Source organism: Teleopsis dalmanni, chromosome 2 (assembly GCF_002237135.1).
Source record: "Teleopsis dalmanni isolate 2A chromosome 2, ASM223713v2, whole genome shotgun sequence".
Taxonomy (NCBI): Eukaryota; Metazoa; Arthropoda; class Insecta; order Diptera; family Diopsidae; genus Teleopsis; species Teleopsis dalmanni.
The window spans coordinates 136045290-136068363 of NC_051847.1; the positions used below are offsets into that span (position 1 = coordinate 136045290).

Here is a 23074-nt window from a genome sequence, read left to right on the forward strand (position 1 = left end):
CGAATTAGTTCAACTATTAAATCAGACGAACACAAAATCAAATTTAAGGATCAAAACCCTTTGAAATGGCATCCTTTGTAAGTAACGAAAAAATTAATTAATTAATTTTTAAATATTTAAATAAATATCTTTAATAATTCTCAATATTTATTACAGTTGCTGAAATCACTTTTCATCTGTTTGTGCGCTGGTATGTCGATTGCACAGCAGCATCAAGGCACTGGCCTACAATCCTACTCGGGTTATGCTGCACCCTATCAATATGGCGGCCAGAATGCACAATATCCTATCAACAATCAGGCTGGCTTACAGTCACAAAATCCGAATAACCGCATTTTTGGCTTACTTGGCGGCGGCAGTGGTGGTGGCTTGTTTGGTAACTTGTTAAGTGGTTTAACTGGCGGCAATCGTTATCCAACTTCATATCCATACCCAGTACCTGTGCCTAGCTATGGCGGTTTTGGTGGTTATCCCGGCATTGGAGGTGGATATCCTGGCATCGGCGGTGGATATCCAGGCTTCGGTGGTGGTTTTCCAGGCTACGGTTATGGCGGTGGTTTTTATGGTTGAAAAGCATATTAATTTTTGATTGTTAATTGTTGTTGATATTTATTATGTTTTTATAAAATTTATTATGTGCATTAAAAAAGTATTATATTAATTAAATTTGTAATAAAATTCAAAAAATTTTTCTAAATGAGCGTTTTTATATTAAAAAACAATAAGTAGAAACTTTGACAACCTGTAGCCAAATGGGGATGTAGCTCAGATGGTAGAGCGCTCGCTTAGCATGTGAGAGGTACGGGGATCGATGCCCCGCATCTCCAAATCGTTTTTATAAATTTTTGTTTTTTACAAAGGTTTTTTTTTGAATTTAAGTATAATTATTTATTTATTCTATACTTATTTTAGGCTATTACGGTCTTAATTAAAATTACAAATTAAAATTCATTGATATTAGCCAACATCTTCAAGAGTACCAAACATTTTTTTTCAACATTTAAAATTATAATAATTTTAATTGTTTTAAAAAAATTACAAAAGCAATTTATATGGAAGTACAATTATATTGATATAGAATATTTAAATCTGTTAATGTATGTAGTTCACTAATATGTACCTTTCACTTCTTTTAAAAGCTGTAACCCAGTGGCGTAACTACATTTTTTAGGCCTGTAAGCAAACTCTAACTAAGGGGCCCCTACCAACATACTAAGGGGCCCCTCTTTTTATACTCTTTACACGAAAAAATGTAAAAAGGGTATATATGGTTTGTCAAGATTTTCGTAACGCATTAAAGGAAATTTTGGAAATACCATTAAGTATATATCAGTATACTTTTACAGTTCAAACTACTCTCTCAGCTTTTGAACTCTTCGAATAAAACTTTATACACTTATACACTTTTCGGGAGCGCACCCTGTTCACCATTTGATTTGATTGAAATTGGACGTCTATTTCTTGTAGCTGTGATATAAACTTAACAATCGGATATGAGGTTTCTCCGTTTTTAATAAAGGTATTCAAATGGAATATGGTGTATACAGTACTGATACAAAATTATTCAAATGGTTTAAAATTAGTAATAAACTCCAAGAAACTCTCGATCAAGACACATATTTCTAAGAAAAACTTTTCTTATTTCTAAATAGGTTTAATATTTTATTTGAAGTACATACATATTATGTACTTTAAATTTAAAATTTACGTATCTTTTATAAAATGCAATATGATGTTATTCCAAATAAAAACGTTTCGTCCCACTTTTGAGAATTTATTAAAAAGAAATACAATGAATACAAAAATTTATAGTGGGGCCCCCTAAATTCGGGGGCCCGAAAGCGTTGCTTCCAATTGCTTCCCTGTAGTTACGCCACTGCTGTAACCCATTTGAAAGGACATCCATAATTTTTTTTATAAATTAAAATTTTTTTTGACGGATTCGAGTAGCAAAAAAATGACAAGGACAAAAATTTATTTAATTTATTGAAATTTGGCTGACCATACAACGCTGTTTGATCAGTCAAATTTCAATAAATTAAATAAATGTTTGTCCTTGTCATTTCTTTACTATTCGAATCCGTCTCCTTTATATAGTTTCTGTTCGTCACTAAGATGCGTCACTCTCGGCAAGAAAAAATTAACATTAAAAAAAAATTTTTGTTTTCAAATTAACATTATTTGATTAATAAATATTTTCGATACTTCATTATGGCTAAAAGAGAGTTATAAGTTACATAAATTCTTTTGTTTATTCATTTTCAACGTTTCAGTTATTTATAAGGGAAATATTTTTAAACAAAGAATATATAATAAAGTTACTATATCCATTATATATAATACATACATATAATGGATTATTTGTAATTATTATTAATATAATCATGTTTTCAATTATGCTTTTATATAATTTATATTAATAAATTAAATCCATTAATTCTCTGTATATTATTATATATTATTATGTATATATTCTTTTTTTTATTTATTAAGAAAAACTTTTTAAGAATACAAAATTAATAATAATAATTATTTCAATTGGATTATATCTATATATATATCAATATAAAATATATATATTTCATTACTGTTTATTATGTAAAATTTTAACATATTTCTATCTAAATAGCAGTCTTGTCGTTTAACCTTGCCTTCATAAACCAATAATAATATATAAGCTAAGTACTTTTTTTATTACGAAAGTAGAAAAATATACATAAATATATAATTGATATGTAATATACTATAATATGTATAACATATCTTCTTGCAGACACCAAGAAAATGCGGTGAAAATGCTATGGAGGACTGGACGTAAATTGAAAGTTAAAAGAGCATGTCTTGAAGGGCAACATAAAAGAAACCCTCCTCGAAGTAATGCGAAAGCAGTTCCGAGAAGGAATAAGTCTCGCCGAAGAGCGAGTATTTTAATCCGTATACTACATATTAATGTTAGGTAGGCGAACAAACCATTACGACAACGGTCGGTCTGATGATGCATATATTACACCCTCACCGCAAAAAAAAATATACAGTGGATTTATTTATATTCAGTTATCCTTTAACGTACACAAATTCGAGTTGAATTAATATGTTGCTTCACTTTATTAAATTTTCAAGTTCCCTAGATCCAGGATACATTCTAACTCTTATTATAGTTACATGTATTTACTGTCAAATTCTGTACAATATTCTGTATAATAAATAATTATATATTATTGTATAGTAAGTATATACAATTTTAAATTAATATATTATTATTAAAAAGTAATTGAAAAAATGGAAAGATTTTTAAAATTGGTATTTCAATATTATATTAAAACAAATACGTATTTGCGAAGTCGCCCAAAGCAAGTAACTAATTTCAGATTGCTTAATAAAATTAATAGATAATATAATAATAGTACTGATGTTATATATATACTAAAATAAATTTGGAAAAATGTAAAAAAACAATGGGCTCAACCGGGATTTGAACCCGGGACCTCTCGCACCCAAAGCGAGAATCATACCCCTAGACCATTGAGCCTCATGCCGAATGAAAGTCAGATTATATATTTTAGTTACAATAAAATGACCATTAAAAATAAAAAATTACTTATTTAAATTTATTTGCCTATAAATATGTTCTATAATAATTAAAATATATTTCTTTATATGTACTGTGACAAAATAAATTAGATTATCAACAAAACAACTCTCACTAATGAAAATATGGACAGCATATGGCATAAAAGTTCCAAAAATATGCATCGCTGCTTTTTTTGAAAGTAAAAATAAATTTCGAAAAAAATTATTTTTCGGAACCAATTTATTAAGTTTAATTTAATAAAATTTTATTAAACAATTTAAAAATGCAACAAAAAAGTTGATGTAATCATAAAAGACTATTTGCACTGAATAACAAAGATAAAACACTACATCACTACAACACTACAACACTACAACTTTGCGATAGAAAATTGTTATAGGAACAATATATGTACGCAGATCATTCTAGAATAGTATGGTATGATTTTAGCTATACAAGAAGTATACGGAAATTCTAAAGAAATAATATATAAAAATATTTATTCATTTGTCTAAAATACAGATAAACCAAAATAAAAGACTTTATTTATTTGAAGTAAAAACGAATATAGTTTACAGTAATTAAATATAAAGTAGTAGAGGATTCCTGTACTTAAACCTTTTCAGCTCATATTGTGATCGATTGAAAACTTTTATACATATGTAATATATTATATAGATAAATTAAAAAAAAAAAGAAAATTTATATAAAAAAAACTAATGCTTAGCTTTAACTCTTATGTAAAATATCTTCAATGTGTTTTTTGTATAATAATTTTTATATCTATCGAATTAATTTTTGATACAAAAAAAAAAACCAAGTAACCATTTTTAATAAATAAAAAAACACACATTGGAGATGCGGGGCATTGATCCCCGTACCTCTCACATGCTAAGCGAGCGCTCTACCATCTGAGCTACATCCCCTTTTGTTACTGCGTGACAGAAAATATTTTTATGTTAGCCGTCCGATATTATTAAATAAAGTTAATTTAAATAAATAATTATTTCCATGCTTTTAATATATTATTGCTTTATATATACTACATGTAACAAATCTAAAATACAACATATATATATTATATAACATATATATATTATATAACATATATATATTATATAACATATATATATTGTATAACATATATATATAATTTACATTTCAATAGTCACAATTAATCTTTATAGTGATTGATTATTCCATTCAATAATGTTTAAGGTCGTTTAAAATTGTAAATTTATTATTTATATAAATATACATGTATATTTGATATAGATAATATAACATATATTTATATCAGTAATGTTAAAGTAATATGATTAAATTTTGCATTATTTTATAGAATTCGATAGTTTCAAACTTGACTTAACTTTAAAATTTAAATGTTGCTTAATACGCACGTAAGGATAATTTGTTAATTCTGGAGTATCTCTGCACGAAAAAAAATATAAAAGATTTGTTATATCAATTTAATGAGACGAATTGTCATCATGTTAAAATAATTCGACACAACTCTACTATCTCGGGATTGCAATTTTTATTTCGAAAGAATACCACTCGAACTAAGATGATCGGGTCTTCTCTGAATTAAATTTAATATAATAATACAAGTATAGTAGTATAGTTGTGCATATTTTCAATCCGAAGCTATTTAATGAGACAAATTTTGGTCTTTATTTGAAAGGCGGAATGCTTTTCTTGCAATAAGGTACTAATGTCCTTATTGTGCGAAAGATATTTTAATACAATATACCGATATCTTTGCGGTACTATGAATAATAGAAAATACAAATTAGGAATATTTAAAATTATTTGTTATAAGTTGGGAAACATACAATTTTTTTTCGTCTATTTTTTTGAGTATCTATTTAAGAAATATTGATCTCTCTTTTTTTTTAAAAAAATATACATGTTTTTATTCTGTTAATGTTTTTTGCTAGTAGGGGAAACAGCTAGTGCAACACCTCTATTGTTTCAAAAGATTGTATAAGTCTAGAATTTTGTTTTCTTAATTTACTCCCGCTTGTAGGAAACTTATTAGTCGACGGTGCTTCTGCAATGGATTAGAAAGTGTCTGAACTAGAACGTTGGGGTGACTATAAAGATCATTATGCCTGTTGATAAATTTCTTCTTATATAATATTAATTTTTCAGGGCCTGGAGTAAGGTATCGTTTGTGACATTCCATGATGCTTCGGTATTATACAGAGCATTTTTGATTGGAAGCACTGCATTTTTTCTTCATTGGACTTTGAAGTAAATTCCCACAATTCTATACAGTTCGTTCATATCGGTTTAATAACGGTTTTATGGATGAAAAGTTTGTTTTATAAAGAAAATTGTGAATTAGGGTCAAGCAACCAATAGAAATATGTTAATTAAAGTCCCATATGATTTCTTTTTGTAAAAATATGTTATTGCTAGTCTAAATGTATCTCATTTGCAGATGGAATAGAAATTATGTTAAAGGTAAACACCATACGAACTATCTTAGTTGGCCATAGACTATTTTCAATTAGAATACTTCATTATTAATATATATATCTATATATAGGCTTGAATCATATATTAATGTATAAATGCTTAATATTATTTATGTTTCTTCTTTTTATTTAAAATTTTAATGAATATATAGATTTTATTTTTAAATCTTTTGGAAAAATATATTTTGGCACGAATAGCTCAAGCGGCTCAATGGTCTAGGGGTATGATTCTCGCTTTGGGTGCGAGAGGTCCCGGGTTCAAATCCCGGTTGAGCCCACCTATCTTTTTAATAAAATTTTTTAATAATGTAAACGTTTTTTTAATATTAATTAGCAAATCCACTTATATAATTTCAAATTTTTCTATATATACATCTAATTTATATATATAGTATACGTATGCATGTATACAATGTTGTTTTTAAAGTTTATTATCAATAATTCAATAAAACATATTATTTAGAAATTGCATTTGTGGCATTATAACTATATTTTTTGCTATATTGGACAATTATTAATAAGACGAAATATTTTAAAATACTAAGTTATAAAAAAATTTAATGGCATTTTTCTTTGATTTTTTAAAAAATACTTTATTATAAAAAATGAAAATTTATATTTTGAAATATGTTACTTTGCTTTAAAAGATTACAAAATGTCTTTAATGAGCCTTCCACTACATATCTTCAAGCATCATTTAAGCGTTCGCACCAAATGTAATAAAAAATTGTAAGCTTTTTAATTTTGTGAACCAAATGGATTCATTCAATCTTAAACAGTCAAACCAAAAACAACAGCAATCATAAATTGTTAACTTTTAAATTTTTTAAATCGTAATTTTCCTTCCCGACTTTTCTTGAAAATGAAATATATATTGGTAAGTGGCATCGAATATAATTGTAATATTTTACTTATTCATAAAAGTATTTTATTTAGTTAATTATTTTAATGCTTAGTCTGATAATGCAAAATTCGTCGCAGTCTACAGAAATGGATGATGATGAATCTCCAACACCAAATGGCAAATCCTTATTTTTCTTTGGTGCAATTATAAGACGTATTCGACGTCGTTGGTTAGGCTACAATGATCCATATCCGCCCTATGGTTATTATACCTGTCCCATTTATGGTTGCAATCCTACTCCTCCATATCGTCCTGCACCATATGGACCAACAAACTACTATCAACCCACCAATTCATACACAGGTCAAAATCCATATTTAACACCACAACAGCAGCAGCAACAGCAACAACAGCAAGGTCAAGCACAGCAACATAGCAATGTAATTATATATCAAAATGGCCCTGATCAACCACCAGGTTATATTGCTTATCAACAAACAAATGCACCAGTGCAAGGATCAATACCACCTCTACCACCTCCGCCTCCACTACAAACACCAGCTACAGGCTATCCACAATTTGTTACAAATAATTATATACCAACAGGCCCAGCACAAGTTTCACCTGCGTACGGTGTTGGCCCAGTTATGCCTGGTACTGGACCAGCTGCAGCACCACCACTGCCTATAAGACCACCAAATTCATGTCCGCCACAGTTTTATCCTTGCAATGTTGGTGGTTAAATTGTATTTAAATTGTATTTTTGTTAACTTTTGGTATACAAGTATATTTAAATTTATTTTTTAAATTTAATTTAATTGAAAAATAAATTATAAAATCTAAAATTATAAAAATCGTCTTATAAGAAAATCTACTGTAATTATTTATGGAATTAAATTTGTTGTGATACAAAGCATTTATTATTTTTATATTTTATTCTTATTTATTCAAAATAGTCTCTTTCCGAATTATTGCAGTACTGGCAATGTTCAACGAATTTTAAGAAACATTTTTTATATTCATCGGATGGAATTGGTTTACGCACACTGCTGACAGCCTTATGGATGACTGGGATGATATCATTGTCATTTCATTTCATATCAATTTCAGTTTAGAGAATTCGTCATAAGTCACACGGATATAGTACATGATGGAAGGCAATAATTTCTTTTGACCCAAAAGTTACTATGGTACTTACCACAATAGTTTAGTGTGATGGTGCATTATCGTCGAATAAAAATCATGATTTGTTAGAACTTATCATCTGGCCCATCATTGTTGTTGAATTTCCAGAAAATATTTTACTGTCTGATGAGTTGGGAAAATTGTCTTTGAAGCAAAAAAAATTGTCATGATGAATTGGCATGATTATTCTCTTTTGAGAATGTTGTTTATTCTCTTTTGGCTCATCATACCTTCTGCTCAAAAAGGATTTTGTAAATAAAATACATAACTTTAAATTTTATTCCAAATTTATTTTATCTCCTTCAAAATATGCTCCTTCTGAAGCGATACAAATATGCCAACGCTTAACCTAAGCTTCCATACACTTTTCGTAGGCCCTTGCAGGCTTTTAATTCCTTCAGCAAATACTCTTTTACCGATTCAATCGACTCAAACCGCTTACCACGAAGGGGCAATTTGAGTTTCGGGAACAGGAGAAAGTCGCACCGGGCCAGATCTGGCGAATATGGTGCCTGAGCGATGACAGTGGTGCCGTGTTTGGTCAAAAAATTGCGTACAACAAGAATTTTGCATAATAAAAATCGCTAAGTGCACTTAAGGTAGTCTCACATTAGCAGCTGCTGTAAACAAACTAATTGACAGATGGCGCTCAAATTTGTACCATATGTCAAGAAAGGGTGTACCAACATAACAAAATAGGTTGAAAAAGGTCTATTACTTAAGGAGAAGTTAACAAAATCCGGGTACTTTTTGAGCAGAAGGAAGAAGTTTTGCATGCCGCACTCTGACATATTGATTGCTTTCGAATCGACAGAATTGTTCTTCTTTGTCTTTTCTGGGGTCTTGCATTACGCTTTGTGACCAGTTGATTGCTTTTGAATCAAAGAAAATAGTCAGGATATTTTTTAAGTGTAATTCTGATATATTGCTTTCGACTTGTATTAGATATATTATTTTTCATTAATAGTTACACGTTAGATGGATTCTTAGGGAAATTTTTAACATGTCGTTTTAATAACTAATTATATAAAGAAACATACAAACTTCAAGGATAGGACTAAAGGACAATGACACCTACTCGTATCGAGTAACTGCCAAAATTACCGGGAAACGTGTAGAGTGCTTTCATTTCACTTTCATTGTAAGGAATGAGATTTGGGATCTAAAACAACGAGACTATTGGGTTTGTCAACAGCTTTAAATTGTTCTGGTTAAGGAATTCTCTTAGGGATACAACGACAGATCTTATTGGTTACAGTGTGCTATAGTAATAATAATCTATCTTCTATAAATAATAATAATAATTATAATAAAAAGCTTGTTGTAGCAATAATGAACTCCTTCAATGGTGTTCGTCAATAATGAACACCTTCTCTATCGAAAGGTGTGGCATGAAATTTAGGTATTGTTTCTTTTTCATTTCATTACTAATTTTTTTTTAATTTTAAACTCTTTTTTTCTCATTTTCTTTTTTTATTAGTTTATTCTTTTCACAATTATTTTTCTTTTTCCAAATTTTATTATTTCTTTTTCCTAACAACTCTTCTTCAAGTATTGCAAAAGTTTGTATGTGTTTGGTAACCTTACATATGATAGTCCTAAATAAACAGAAGTTAAGGCGGACACACAAAGGAAAACAATTCATTTTTAATTGAAAAATAAAAGAAAAAATCAAGTAAAAATTAACAAACCAAGTTTTGCTGTGAATTATTGGAAGAAGATACATCATCGTTATCAATGCAATATCATCGTTCGTCATACGTATATCAATATGTACTCAACTGTTGGTGATTTACAAAAGATACAGGTTACTTAGTCCTTCTTCTGAATACTTAGGCAAATTTGTTCATTACACCTAAATATTAAAAAAGTTAGTACTAAAATACTAACACAAAATTTTTTGTTTTCTTTTTGGAATTTGTGTAATGAATAGGCACACTGAAAAATCTACCGTATGAAGTAAATAAAGTTTCGCATTACTCATATGCAGCATACAAATTTCTTCGGACATTATCTGAAATCTTCAATCTGCATAACGTATAACTTATAAACCCACCCATATGAGCCTGCATTGGTCAAAGTAGAGATATGTTTTCATTTCATCATAACTGAAAGTGCTGAAAGCAAGTCAATTTGCCACAACTTAGAGTTGAGTAAGTTTTCATGAAGTACAATAATAGAAAACGAGCAACGAAAGCAAAAACAACACTAAGAATACTGAGAAAACAATAACAGCAGCAACAACAAACAATCCAAAAACAAAACCTGGTAAATAAACCCTTAAGGATAATGGATGGACACTTGGTACACAAATGTACAGGGATACATGCGAATATTTCGCATAAGGAAGCTAAATCTCATGGCTCAGCAATAAGCAAATTTAGTGCGATATCAATTTTATACACTGCTATGCAGTGTTATTTATTTTATTTCATATATTTCATTTTTTTTGAATGTCCGCATATATTGAGAAAAATAATAATGCTCCCCAGGCTGAGGATAGATGTGGAATGCGCGCCAAAAATAAATAAAATTGGACAGTTAAACAAATACAGAAATGGAGATGCAGACACCAGGATAGACAGACATGCAGACGGACATATGTACAAGGACAACAACAAGTTTTAACAAGCTCTTCCACCTTAAAAATGATATGGTCGTATTTGTGCATAGGCAGATAAAAAAATTAAAGCATACTTGAAGGCGTTTCACTGTGTTTTGTTTATAAAGAAAACAAAAGTTTTTCTATAGTCATGACCACAACAATTATTTCACAGCTTTTTTAGTGATGCTACATTTACAGTACAAAGTTATAGAGTAGTAGCAGTGACCGGAAACGGAAATTAAAATGTAAAGTTTTTAAGTAAATAGTAGAAGATATGAAATATATGTCTGTAAACAAGAAAGAACACATACGATTTTTAAATGCAAGTGAATGTATTCTATGGTCTAAGAGCTCTTATTGTGTGAATGAGATAACACAATTTTTTAATTTAAAATAAATTAAATTTTTTGCTTAAAATATCAGTTAAAATTTTTAGATAAGATTGATTATTAAAATGATCAGGTCTTAATCCCTACAATTCTTTCATTATATGTAGATAATAACATTTATTTTAATAATATTAAGACTATAATTTTTTCATATTTAACTCTGCTTTACCGGGTACATCCATCTAACAATATATTATCAGATATATCAGTCAGATATTTTTACAAATTTTATTTCATTATGCTGTATTCCGAAATAGTTTGCGTCTCTAGATATCAGTATAAAACTCAAGACACCCAACTAAAACTGCAACTTTACTTTTCCTTATCTCCACTTAACTTGACTTAGAGATAAGTTCTGATTTGTCTTTAATATTGAAAGTATTATGGCACTAGTTTTACACAATACTTCTAGAAAAATAATCAATGTCATGAAAAGGATAAAAATGACTTTTTGAGTCTCTTCAGCACAATAAAAGAGATCCTAAATCTAACTAAGAGGCTGAAAAGTAATGCAAATTCTACTCTTACTTTTCAAGTGGACTTCATGTCTAGAAATCGTTCAAGAAAGTGTTAGCATCAGTTTTTTGGGATCCAAGAGAAATTTAGTAGATTGTGTCCAGGCTGGTAAAATAATAAACTTAGATTATTATTGCAATAGTTTGAAAGAATTAGTTATAAAAGTTTGTTAAAAAAAGAATCTGGTGTACGAGACGAAATAATAATTTTCTATCAAGAAAGTGTGACTGCTCACAGAGCTCAAAGAACCATCGTTAAAATCATAGCATTATAATTGTTACAGCTCTTCTCTTCTTTCTCAAAAAATAATTCTCAGCAATTAGAGTGATAATAGCTACCGTAGAGATGTGTGTTGCATTACTTTTGAAAAACTAATACAGTCATGGGATGGGATTCATAAATTGGAGGATCGTTTGAATATTATTTTGAAGTTAAGGGAGATTACTCCCATTCTAACGCTCTTTCTTTTTATGAGTATGAAGACATGTTACACTATTTAAAAGCTTTTGCCCGTGTGTTAACTTAAAACTTTATAATTTTTCTTTTGGTACAGGTCATCACTGGTTTAACCTACTTAACGATATATAGAAAAAGTTGTCACCGTAACCAAAGTTTAATCATATTTTCCTTTTACTGGCAATGCAAAATTTTTCATTTACATTAAAAATGGCAACATCCAACGTCTCGCTACTCCTTCCGTAACCGTTGCAAATATTATCAAGTATATTAAAAGTGTCATATAATATATGGATATTTATGCAAAAACCATACACTAATAAGAAACATTTTACATTTCTTTTATAAATTTAAATTTTGTTAGTGCAAGTTTAAAACTTTCTTATGCTATGCAAAGCACGTTTATAGAGAAAACAATCTCAAAATTTATGTGAATTCATCTAATCTTGAAACAATTTTTCAAGCTTTCGCAAGAATAACCTTTTTCCCAAAAACTCAGCAGAACTATAGGCAGAAGGCAAACCCACCAAAAGGAAGCACCTACCTCATTATTATCAGCACTTGACATTTTTCGTACGTTTTTGAAATTTACAATAAAAACGTGAGAAAATTTATTGGCACGTACTCCGAGTCCAAAGGACACAAAAAGGCAGGGGAAAAAACTTTAAAGAACAGGAAACATTCTTTCACATTTTCGCAAAACGGTGGCAATGTGTGTTTATTTACTATAGTTGCCACCGCTTTTGATTTTGTCACCTTTGGCTGGCAGCACAAACGAATGCTGGCAGTTGTGAATAATTTCAGAGAATATTTTTTTATTATTGTAGGTGCGAAATTTCGATGTGAGTATGAAGTTACAATAATTCCTGTCAGTTGTGAAGAAGTGTAATGTGGCGAATAAAATTAAAAGGATAATATTACCGAAAGTGGATATCAGGCTTGAACTGAAGTCATATGTCAAACTTTTCGCACACACATAAACGTTTTGGTAATATTTTAAAAAAAAGTTGTGAAAATAAATAATAATACAAATATCGGTGTAGTACGTGTTAAATTGCCTATTATAAATGTAGAAAAATATATATATATGTTGTTAGTAACTCCAAATTATTTTAAAATATATTTTTAATTTTCTTCACCTGATAATACAATCTCTATTATATTGTAAGAAAACGACTCTCTATAAACGGAAAAACATTTTGGAGTGTACCGGTTAAAAAGCTTGAAGAAAGTGGAACTCCACCAAAATTATTTATACATATTTAGATGAAAGTAAATTAATTAGGATTGTAAACTTAAGATACATACAATCCCAATCTGCTACTCACATAGATATAAAGGTGTGATTGTAAACCTGAACAGTCAAGATTTGGGATACAAAAACTTTCTAATGCAGTTTCCTTACTACCAGAACTTGCTAGCATAAATGCAACTGTTCTCAGCTCAATTGTGGACATCTTCCACAAAGACTAAAATTTTTGTTGATCTCAGGTGCACACAAAAATTAAAAAATAGCTGGTGTACAAAGTGGTCACCCTAATTCAATTAAAACATCATGGCTTTGATCAATAACTCCGAAGAAAAATATTTAACAGGTGAAGAAAATGCGCATTAATACTCTGGAAATTATAATAGAGTCATTTATTAAACTATGCGTAGCAAATATGAATTTCTAAAGAACATTCCATACAATCAAGAGAGTTAAAATTTGGACTCACTTAAAAACTACAACGGTAATATACTAGTAAACAGAATATAAAGCAGAAGATCAACTTAGCACTAACAACATTAAATGATATTCAATCTTTTTAAATCAACATAAATCCTCACATGAAACAATAATGAAACACAGGCGATATCTCAATTATTATTTATTGCTTGCCTATATAATGTCTTTATCGAATAGGATATAATAGAATAATAATGAAGCAAAAACTCTATCCCGATTATAATTTATTACTGGATATTTTCCTTGGTGAAATAGATTAGGCGCATAGTTAATGGTTATTTGAATATCAAGTGTAAGATAAGTTTTTATAATGAATTTTATTAAAGGTGTACTATTACGATAGACCATATTAATAACTACTACTACTTATTACTCTTACAAAAAAAAAAAAGATACATAATATGCACTACTCAGAATCTTGTTTTCCGCTTAGATCAACCAAAGCCATATATAACTGATGTCAGTTTATTAAGTCATCTAAAAAACAACTTCACGTCATTACCGCCAATCTATTCTGGCATCACTGAATAATCACTATTTCTCTGAGAACACAACATGTGAAAAAACAATAAGTTTTGATAAGCTCCATATATCATTAGTTGAGCCGTTCCTTCAAGGGGAACTTGGCCATAAAACACTAACTCATTAACATCTCCTTAAAGGTAAACAACCTGCATCTTTTCTATTTTGCAGACACTTCATCTGCACACATTCAACATCGAAAGCCACTTGAACCCACTAAACCACCTCTTTGGAATGCAAGTGGAAGATTGCACCCGCAGATGCAACACCATTTCAGAATTAGGAGAGACAGAAAATAAGAGCTTAATATTTGTAGACAAATTCCTCTAAGCTAGGCATTATATATAGTGCTGTGTAACAAACCCATATATCCGATATTGCAGAAACACATTATATCTTTAAATATGTTAGTCTTATATGTCTGTTAGAATATATAATAACACTTTTTACGATTGAAGAGTACATATTTGATTTCTCTGCTAACAACTTTTTTAGTAGGACTCACTAGCTTTTACTTTAATTTGGTGCATTTAGGACAAGCTTTAGAGCATTCTTCTTTTTAATACTGAAGTATATAATATTACATGTAATAAGAAATTTTTCTTTCGAGAGGAAATAACAAAATAGATTTGGAGATGCGGGGCATTGATCCCCGTACCTCTCACATGCTAAGCGAGCGCTCTACCATCTGAGCTACATCCCCTATAAAAAATACAGTTATAAGTAATTTTTTTTTGGTTTCTAATAATATTTTTATATTCAATATATAAACTACACGTTAAAAATAAATTTACGTTGACATAGTGCAATACAAAAATAAATACGAAAAATTTAATCGTGTGTATCGTAACTAAAATTCAAACAAAAAACCAGCTAGCAATCTTTAAGTTTGTTCGTCTGAAAGCAGCAGATACTTATGCATAACATACAACAACTATTAGTAAAAATATTGTACGATTATACATATACGTTTTATATATAATATTTACTTAAGGTGTCTCGGTTATCTGCACACTTTAGCTATTTATTTAGCGAAAGTATCTCATACGTAAGCATTGATCTGATAACACAACTATCTCAGTTTGTTTAAAGTTATCAGGTTCATTGTTTAAAAGCTGCTGTCTAGTAAGTTTTTTTTTAAGTTTATAATTTTTATTTTGTAAATTTACTGTGTTATATAAGCGGCTCAATGGTCTAGGGGTATGATTCTCGCTTTGGGTGCGAGAGGTCCCGGGTTCAAATCCCGGTTGAGCCCACCTAACTTTTTTATCATTTAAGTCTACTTATATAGTATATGGTTAAGGATCTGTATAGCTCGTCCAGAGACGTGTCATACATTTAAAGAAAAAAATTGTTTGCTTTAATTTTTCTTTATCTTTTGAGCAATGAAATATACATTATTAGTCTGTCTATTGGGAACCATAGATCATTATCACATTAAAATCATTATTATAATGATCTCTGTGTGAATCTATTATCATTTCAAACATTATATTAAAACAGTATTGAGGAAATAATTTCTTATTTTTGTCAAGATTATTAAGTCAAAATTTATACGCTAAATAGCATGATTATTATTTTTATATTAGATCTATATTTTCTCCGTGGTATATTCATAAATGTTTTTTGTGCTCAATGCTCAATTGGATTTTGGTATTCAAAGTTACCAATCCAAACTAACCAAACTAATGCTTTGAAAACAAAGTAACAGGAGCTCACTGTGAAAGCAATTAAGAATCTTATACACCTTCAAAGTCTCATTACTCATATGACAAGATATGTAACACTTTAATAAAAAGATGTGTATTTTATTACTTCAATTTTATTGGATAATAATATCCAATAATTCGATCCAATAATACTGCATAAAAGCAGATTTTGGGTTCACTGGAATCCTAACATATAGTTCGTATGAACATACAGGACTTTTTCAGAAACAATGTACTAAGCTTTTGAGATATTTCATAGCAGTGTCTTTTACTCTAAGAAACAATTTTATAATGCACACTTAAGTGTTTGTTTGGCACTAAAATGACTTTTATTTTAATAATAAGTTTTATTGTTTTTATTAAGTAAATGTTTTATATAATTCTAAGTGACTTTTGATTCTTAAATATTAAACACTTAAGGGTTAGTTGGGTTAAGTGCGTATTGTAAAACTAACCATAAGACATCTAATGAATCTTATAAAATCTTTTTAATTTAAGTTTTATGCTATCTATTTTTCTATTTGACAGAATATCGAACTTGTTGTTATTGTTTCTGAAGCCATACCGGAATAGATTTGGTTCTAAATATTATAATAAGAGACCTTTAAAGTTTGCGTTAATTTATTTGTCAACTATATTTACTTTCTGCCCAAAATTGAGAATTGTATTAATCTTCTGTATGGAATATATTCAAGAATATATTCAATTTGTGAATACTAGATTTTTCATAAACACTAAAGTCTAAATTCTAAAGTCTTCTCCAATGCCAACGAATTACATTTACAGCTGTCTTCAGTAAACTCTTCTTCTGGGCATGTACTTTTACAACTGAGTGTGCCATCAATATACTTATCATTATTCCATTGCTGACGGAGAACACTTATAAGTATTGTTATCAATGTCAACTTAACAGACAGTTTTAAATGTATTTTTAAGTGTGAAGACACTTTATGTAGATCTTCAGATATTTTGCAAATAATCCAATTAAATTTGAGTATCAATTTTTTTTAAGTATTAATAAAACAATTGCCTGTAGTTTAAAAGTTATTGCTAAAAATATAATAAAAACTATATGAATGAATGAGTAAACTTCATTTACAACTAATCGATTTATGTGGAATAAATAAAGCTTCAGCAAACCCCTTGAAAAATTATTTATAACTTTTACAAAAATAGTTTCAATCTTATTTTTCTGAGAAAACTAAAATAAAAACCTTATCGCATTTACTTATCAATTGCTGAAAACCCCCTAACAAAGCAAATTGTTAATTAAAAAATTATACAAAATCAACAATAAAATCAACTACTTCCGTCCTTCCCTTAACTATTTTCACATCAGACGGACTAATCCTTAGTTGCCATAATAACAATAAAAACCACAAAACATTAAATTAAAACTGGCAAAAAATGTCTGCAAGTACAAAACAACAAGACAACTTCACTGAACTAAACGAAACGAAACTTTTATCAAAATAAGCAAAATTCGAATGGACAATAGCAATTTTTATGCTTTCTCGGATTGGACACCAATCATTGTGTTTGGTGCAAAAGGACAGCAGTTTAAATGCCGGAACCACATAAATTATGTTAATGCCTTTGGTATGCACGCCCACAAAATGTTTCGAGCAAATGGACAATGGATATTGTGCTAATAGTGTTTGTTAGACAAAAAAGGATAATCACAAAAGTACACATAAAGTTACTCCAATCTTCGAATATATGTTGATATCTAGTTTGAGATACATTTGATGACAAAAATGAAGGCAAAATTTAAAAACTGCTGACAGTTGCTGAAAATGAATGCAGGACTTCTCAATAAAATATCATATAAATATTACTTCGCAACTTAACAAGTCCATTTAATACATACGGTTAGCATAATTATAAAATAAATATAATATATAATGGATGCAAGATTTATAACTTTTATAGAATAGTATATAAGTTTCAGAACATATATCTTTCTTCTTAAAGTATCTTAAACTCAATACGTCAAATAAAGAACACATCAAATATCTTACTACAAGGTATTAATATTTTTAAAATTGATCTGATTCTTTAAAAAGCTATCTTCAATATGTCAGAATATCAAAAACAACTTCAAGAAGTTTTTTCAACCGCCAAGCAGTCCATTATTAAATTTACTTAAATTACTATTCCATCAAATTGTGACGAAAATTTTCCCTCATTCCTATGTAGTAATGCCTAATAAACCGAGGAATGTCTTTTGTTAAACAAGCCCATTTTCATCCTAAATCGTGAACCTTCTACCTATCTAACTTTGTTTCGGTACCATATTACAAATGTAATATATCTTAGATACCATATGAATTTTTTCGTTTTTTTTGTTCTTAGATATAAGCATCTAAAATTATATACAGTCAAACTTACATAACTCGAAATACCATTTTGCAAACAAAAGGTTCGAGTTAAAGAAATTTTTTATAATTGTATGTAATTTGCACTCAATGTAAACCCAGTTGCACTCTAGTTAGTTCGCGTTATAAAAAATTCAAGTTTTAGAAGTTTGACTGTAATTATATAATATATAAATATATATAATAATTGTAAAAATTATAATGTTTTATAATAAATACATATACTAAATGTAGATTAAAGCACTTTGTGTTATAAGATATAGCCACTAAAAAAATATATCTATGGGTAAGAAAAAAATAAGATAAGAATTTAAGATTTTATTTAAGATAAGATTCAGAATTTTATTAACTTCTTAACAGCTATTTTGATACCATTGATTTCAAAATTCTATAAATCCTCAGAGAAAAAGGACCATTTAGACCAAAAAGCAGCTTTAATTCATTTAGACTATAAAAAAATCTATGAGTTTGCGGTTTGTATATATATATGAATAGATTAAATAAAGTTATGATCATGTTTATTTTATTAATATATAAATATAAATTATAACATATAAAATTTTAATTTAATATTTTAAATAAATAAAAAGACTTTAAAATTTTAAATTAAAAGTATAAAAATATCGCGGATAATAAAAAATAAGTAAGTAAGGGAAGTAAGGGAACTTTACAATGTTGACTTCGTTCTAGGGTACCCGTTAATTGTGTTCTTTGACTATCATTTTGTAACGAACCTTTTTCGCTGAAGAAATGGGAATTTCTTTGCAAAAGTAGAGATGTTAATTTCTAACTTTGCCTCAATGAGGAGTTAGTGGACTGCCTGCAGAAATGTAAATGACCATATGCTCTAATTGTATGTCACAGTTGAAACAGTCCATTACTAAAATATTTACTAACTTACTTAGCTGGCCTTTACAAATGTTAATCACTTTCGACGAGATCAGTAGCCACCTTTAGTCAATCTGATTGGCTATCGCAGTTGATAGTATCGAGTGCTTTCATATCATTAGTAACTTGGTCCTTTAGCCAATACTTTAGCCAATGGATATTCGGTACATTCGTCTTTTCGTAGCATTTTAACCTGTTTGCAGCTTTCTTGACTTAGTCATGTCAGCGAAACTGTTGAATTTTGAATAGGCTTGACTATGCGAATGTCGCGACTAAACACATACAGCTTATCATTCTGTCTAAATTGATGTTCGTTCCCAAGCATTTGAAGAATTTTAAACTCGAATGCTTCTAATATCTTTTTACCCAACAATGATGACAGTCGTCCTAGACAAGCTTCTGTACCAAACAGCATAGCAACCATAATTAAAGAGTAGCGAAGCGTTATTTTTGTTTCTCGAGAGAAATCTTAAACAATCTATCAAGTTGTAATAATGTTCGAATTCCATCACTTTCCGCTTCTAAACACATTGTGATGAGTTATATCATGGACCTTTAAAAAAACAGAGTAAGCTTAAAAGCTTATCTATTTTGTATGATAACGCATCCATAGAAGCTCTTCGTACCGACTATTGCTTGGTCTCTCGCGTGCTGTAATACCATAAATCTGTATTTCTTTTGTGTACTGCAAAAATTCATCCAAATTTTACTTAATCAGCATCAAGCACTAATTAGAAGTTATTATGCTATTATTTTTCTAATGACTTGTATACAAAAACCCTAACCGTGTCAAGGCTTCTTCCCAAAACCAACTAATCTGAAGAAGGTAAAACCACTAATCCATGAGACATGCATCTATATATAAAGAATTGATTTGATTCTCTATTTAGATGTTACTAAGAACATATCTTATCTCGAGAATAATTCTAATTTTTTTTGTACTTCTAATAATGATGACCTGATGTCGACCAATTCTTTATTATTTTAATTAAGTTCACAACGAATCCATATGCCCAACTGCACAATATGTAGGGTGTATAATCAAAAGATTGTAAATATTGCAACATACATGTAAGGAAATTAGAAAAGGACATTGTCGTATCCGTTATTTTGTTATATGTGCTACTGATTTGTGTTTGTCAATGTCGTTAATTTTTTTACTGAGTTACATTAATACAATGGATACCACCAATTGTTCCCAGGACAGGACGTACAATATTAAATCTATAAAATTGCTTTGTATAGAAAGAATTATATGTGCATTCAGATACATTCACTGCACAATGAAATTATTATAGTATTGCAGATATCTTCATACAATTTGCAATTATTATATTGTTGGGTTACATACGTACATAGAAAAAATAAACATTTAACTATAACGTGTAAAGATAAGTAAATAAAATAAATTTATTTATTTATTTGTCATTTATACAATAAAAATAAAATAAAAACATTTTATCAGCAACATTTCCTTTTTAAAAACAATTGCACAATTATTTATTGTTGACATATTGTTTGTCATATAATATTATATGTATATGTTTGTAAAGTATTGTATTTCATTCTTGATATATAAAAAAAAAATTTCTGCAAAAATAAATACGCTTGGAATAATTTTTTCAACGAACTCTAATTGATATATAAAAATTTCATATAAAAGACAACAACTGGAAAATATAAACCATTTAAGCTTTTGTTGGTAAATTCATTTGTAAAAATGCAAACCAAATTGATTTAATATTTTCCTTTATACTCGGAAATTTCATTTTTTTATCCTGTCATATATCTCAACAGGCCGCAACATCCTGTTGTACATTTCCGTATTGTCGCCTGCAACGACAATGTCTGTTAAGCTGTTGCAATGACAACAGGTGTCGTGTGTCTCTAATATCGAAGCCTATATTCTGTTGCAAAAATAATACAAAAATCCCTTAGCACTGATATTTCAATAAAAAGAGAAAAAAATTTGTTTACACAATCTGACATCGAACCACTCAATTTGCACAAAAGACTTGGACATATTGACATTATATCAATGGAGTAGCAGTCGCCATACATTGTCATAGTCAGGGTGCATATTGCATAAAGTAATCATCAACAATAGTGAATAGGAGTCATACTGTCATCGATGAAATGTGAAATACTGTGCATGTTACCAATACTTTTTTTTCTGGTATATATTTTTCTATTTCAAATGAACTTTAAAATAAAATTGATGAAAATTAAAATCCTAAAACTGATTTGAAATTTATAGGAGGCCGTATGGATTGTAAAAAATGTACAAATTTAAGCTTCTTTAATATAATTATTTTTATATTCTAACAAACCAAATAACGTTTTTTTTGTACATATATGCAGAATTGTATACATGCTATAGAATATTAGCTTAGTATATAGAAAATAAAGGAAAACACGGCTGAATTATCGCAGGTCATCTTAACCACACACAGAAAACAGTGCCTGTTCTTCACATTTAATAATTTTTAGTTATCTATAGCACTAAACAGCACTAAATATTTAGGAATTCTCTTAGTTAAACAGCTCACATGGGAAAAACACATATTTTCTAAAATTATACAACTGACTAATAGATAATAATTGACTAATAGACTAATACTCTAAATTGTACATGGAAAATAAAGCACTCCTTTATAAAACCATTACAATACCCAATTGTGGAGTTCAGCCGCCTGGATATGTCACATATAATACCTTTCAACGGGGTTTCAATATGTGATTTGTGGCAGAACATATAGGAAGAAATGATATACTTTGTCTCACTCATCTTCAAAACCAATCCCAACACTTTAGCAAACGAGCTACTGCAGCCATCTAGATTCCTATTTCTGATGAAACAATTTTTTCTGATGAAACAATTTTAGTCCAATAAATTCCCAAATTATATGTCATTCTGTATTATTCCTTATATAAATAAACGAATATTAATTAGTTAGAATATGGGGAAACAGTATTGGCTATTAGCTGCACTCATTTCAATATTAGGTCATGTTAAATTAAATAAATCGATTAATTTGAAAATAAAATGTTTTGAAAATAGAAATAGAAAAAGAGAAAATATTACCAAAAAAAAATTATTTACATAAGTCATTTTTATTGTTAAAACAATGTGAAAAACTAATACAACATGACCACATTACACAATAAATCTATCTCCCGCCAACATAGCCTAATAATCAACTCATACTACACTTGAAATTGGAACCATTAGAGTACAATGATACATCACTTTTACAGTAACCTCCCCAAAAGGAATTCATTTCAAAAATTAAATACAGAGAGGTATTATTGCCTTTATTGAAAAAAATTGTGCCAGTTCTGGTACAAAAAACTTGCTATAAGTATGTGCCTAGGCACCTATTATAAATCTAGTCTTTAATATTTTATTATTAATTATATATTAATTATAAAATATATTCTGCAATAACGTAACGCTGGAAATATATAAAATATATAAATATATTCAAATTTTATTTGTTTAAAAGTGAAAAAACCAAAAAAAAAGTTCGCAGCTACGAGTGCGAACTGTAGGCCCCGGCGAGATTCGAACTCACGATCTCCTGTTTACTAGACAGGCGCTTTAACCAACTAAGCCACGGCGCCCATGTGAGGTTTGTTGAACGAAATACTTACAGAAAAGTTTTGCCTTGAAAATAATTAGAGAAAATATTAGGGTTATAAAATAAAATCACCTAAATTTTTAAGATATGTTGATATGAAGGTCAATGCTATGTTAAAGATATATTTTTAATTTAAAATAGACATACATATATGAATA

At 29.0% G+C, this 23074-nt stretch overlaps 2 protein-coding genes and 7 non-coding genes across 9 annotated transcripts; 5 read left to right on the forward strand and 4 right to left on the reverse strand.

Annotated features, from left to right (window-relative positions):
- The first annotated feature begins 65 nt into the window (after positions 1-65).
- On the forward strand, positions 66-570 carry LOC119675781 (shematrin-like protein 2). The gene is made up of 2 exons (XM_038086991.1): positions 66-77; positions 157-570. Exons 1-2 carry the CDS (start codon positions 66-68, stop codon positions 568-570), a joined length of 426 nt encoding a protein of 141 aa, XP_037942919.1.
- A 184-nt stretch (positions 571-754) lies between these two features.
- Positions 755-827, forward strand: Trnaa-agc. The gene has a single exon. It is a non-coding gene; the product is annotated as a tRNA-Ala (tRNA).
- Positions 828-3457: 2630 nt separating this feature from the next.
- Trnap-ugg lies at positions 3458-3529 on the reverse strand. Its single transcript has one exon. It is a non-coding gene; the product is annotated as a tRNA-Pro (tRNA).
- An 895-nt stretch (positions 3530-4424) lies between these two features.
- On the reverse strand, positions 4425-4497 carry Trnaa-agc. The gene has a single exon. It is a non-coding gene; the product is annotated as a tRNA-Ala (tRNA).
- Positions 4498-6259: 1762 nt separating this feature from the next.
- On the forward strand, positions 6260-6331 carry Trnap-ugg. Its single transcript has one exon. It is a non-coding gene; the product is annotated as a tRNA-Pro (tRNA).
- A 686-nt stretch (positions 6332-7017) lies between these two features.
- LOC119675782 (metacaspase-1-like) lies at positions 7018-7641 on the forward strand. The gene has a single exon (XM_038086992.1). It carries the CDS (start codon positions 7018-7020, stop codon positions 7639-7641), a length of 624 nt encoding a protein of 207 aa, XP_037942920.1.
- A 7289-nt stretch (positions 7642-14930) lies between these two features.
- Positions 14931-15003, reverse strand: Trnaa-agc. Its single transcript has one exon. It is a non-coding gene; the product is annotated as a tRNA-Ala (tRNA).
- A 480-nt stretch (positions 15004-15483) lies between these two features.
- Positions 15484-15555, forward strand: Trnap-ugg. The gene has a single exon. It is a non-coding gene; the product is annotated as a tRNA-Pro (tRNA).
- A 7270-nt stretch (positions 15556-22825) lies between these two features.
- On the reverse strand, positions 22826-22899 carry Trnat-agu. Its single transcript has one exon. It is a non-coding gene; the product is annotated as a tRNA-Thr (tRNA).
- Positions 22900-23074: the final 175 nt, after the last annotated feature.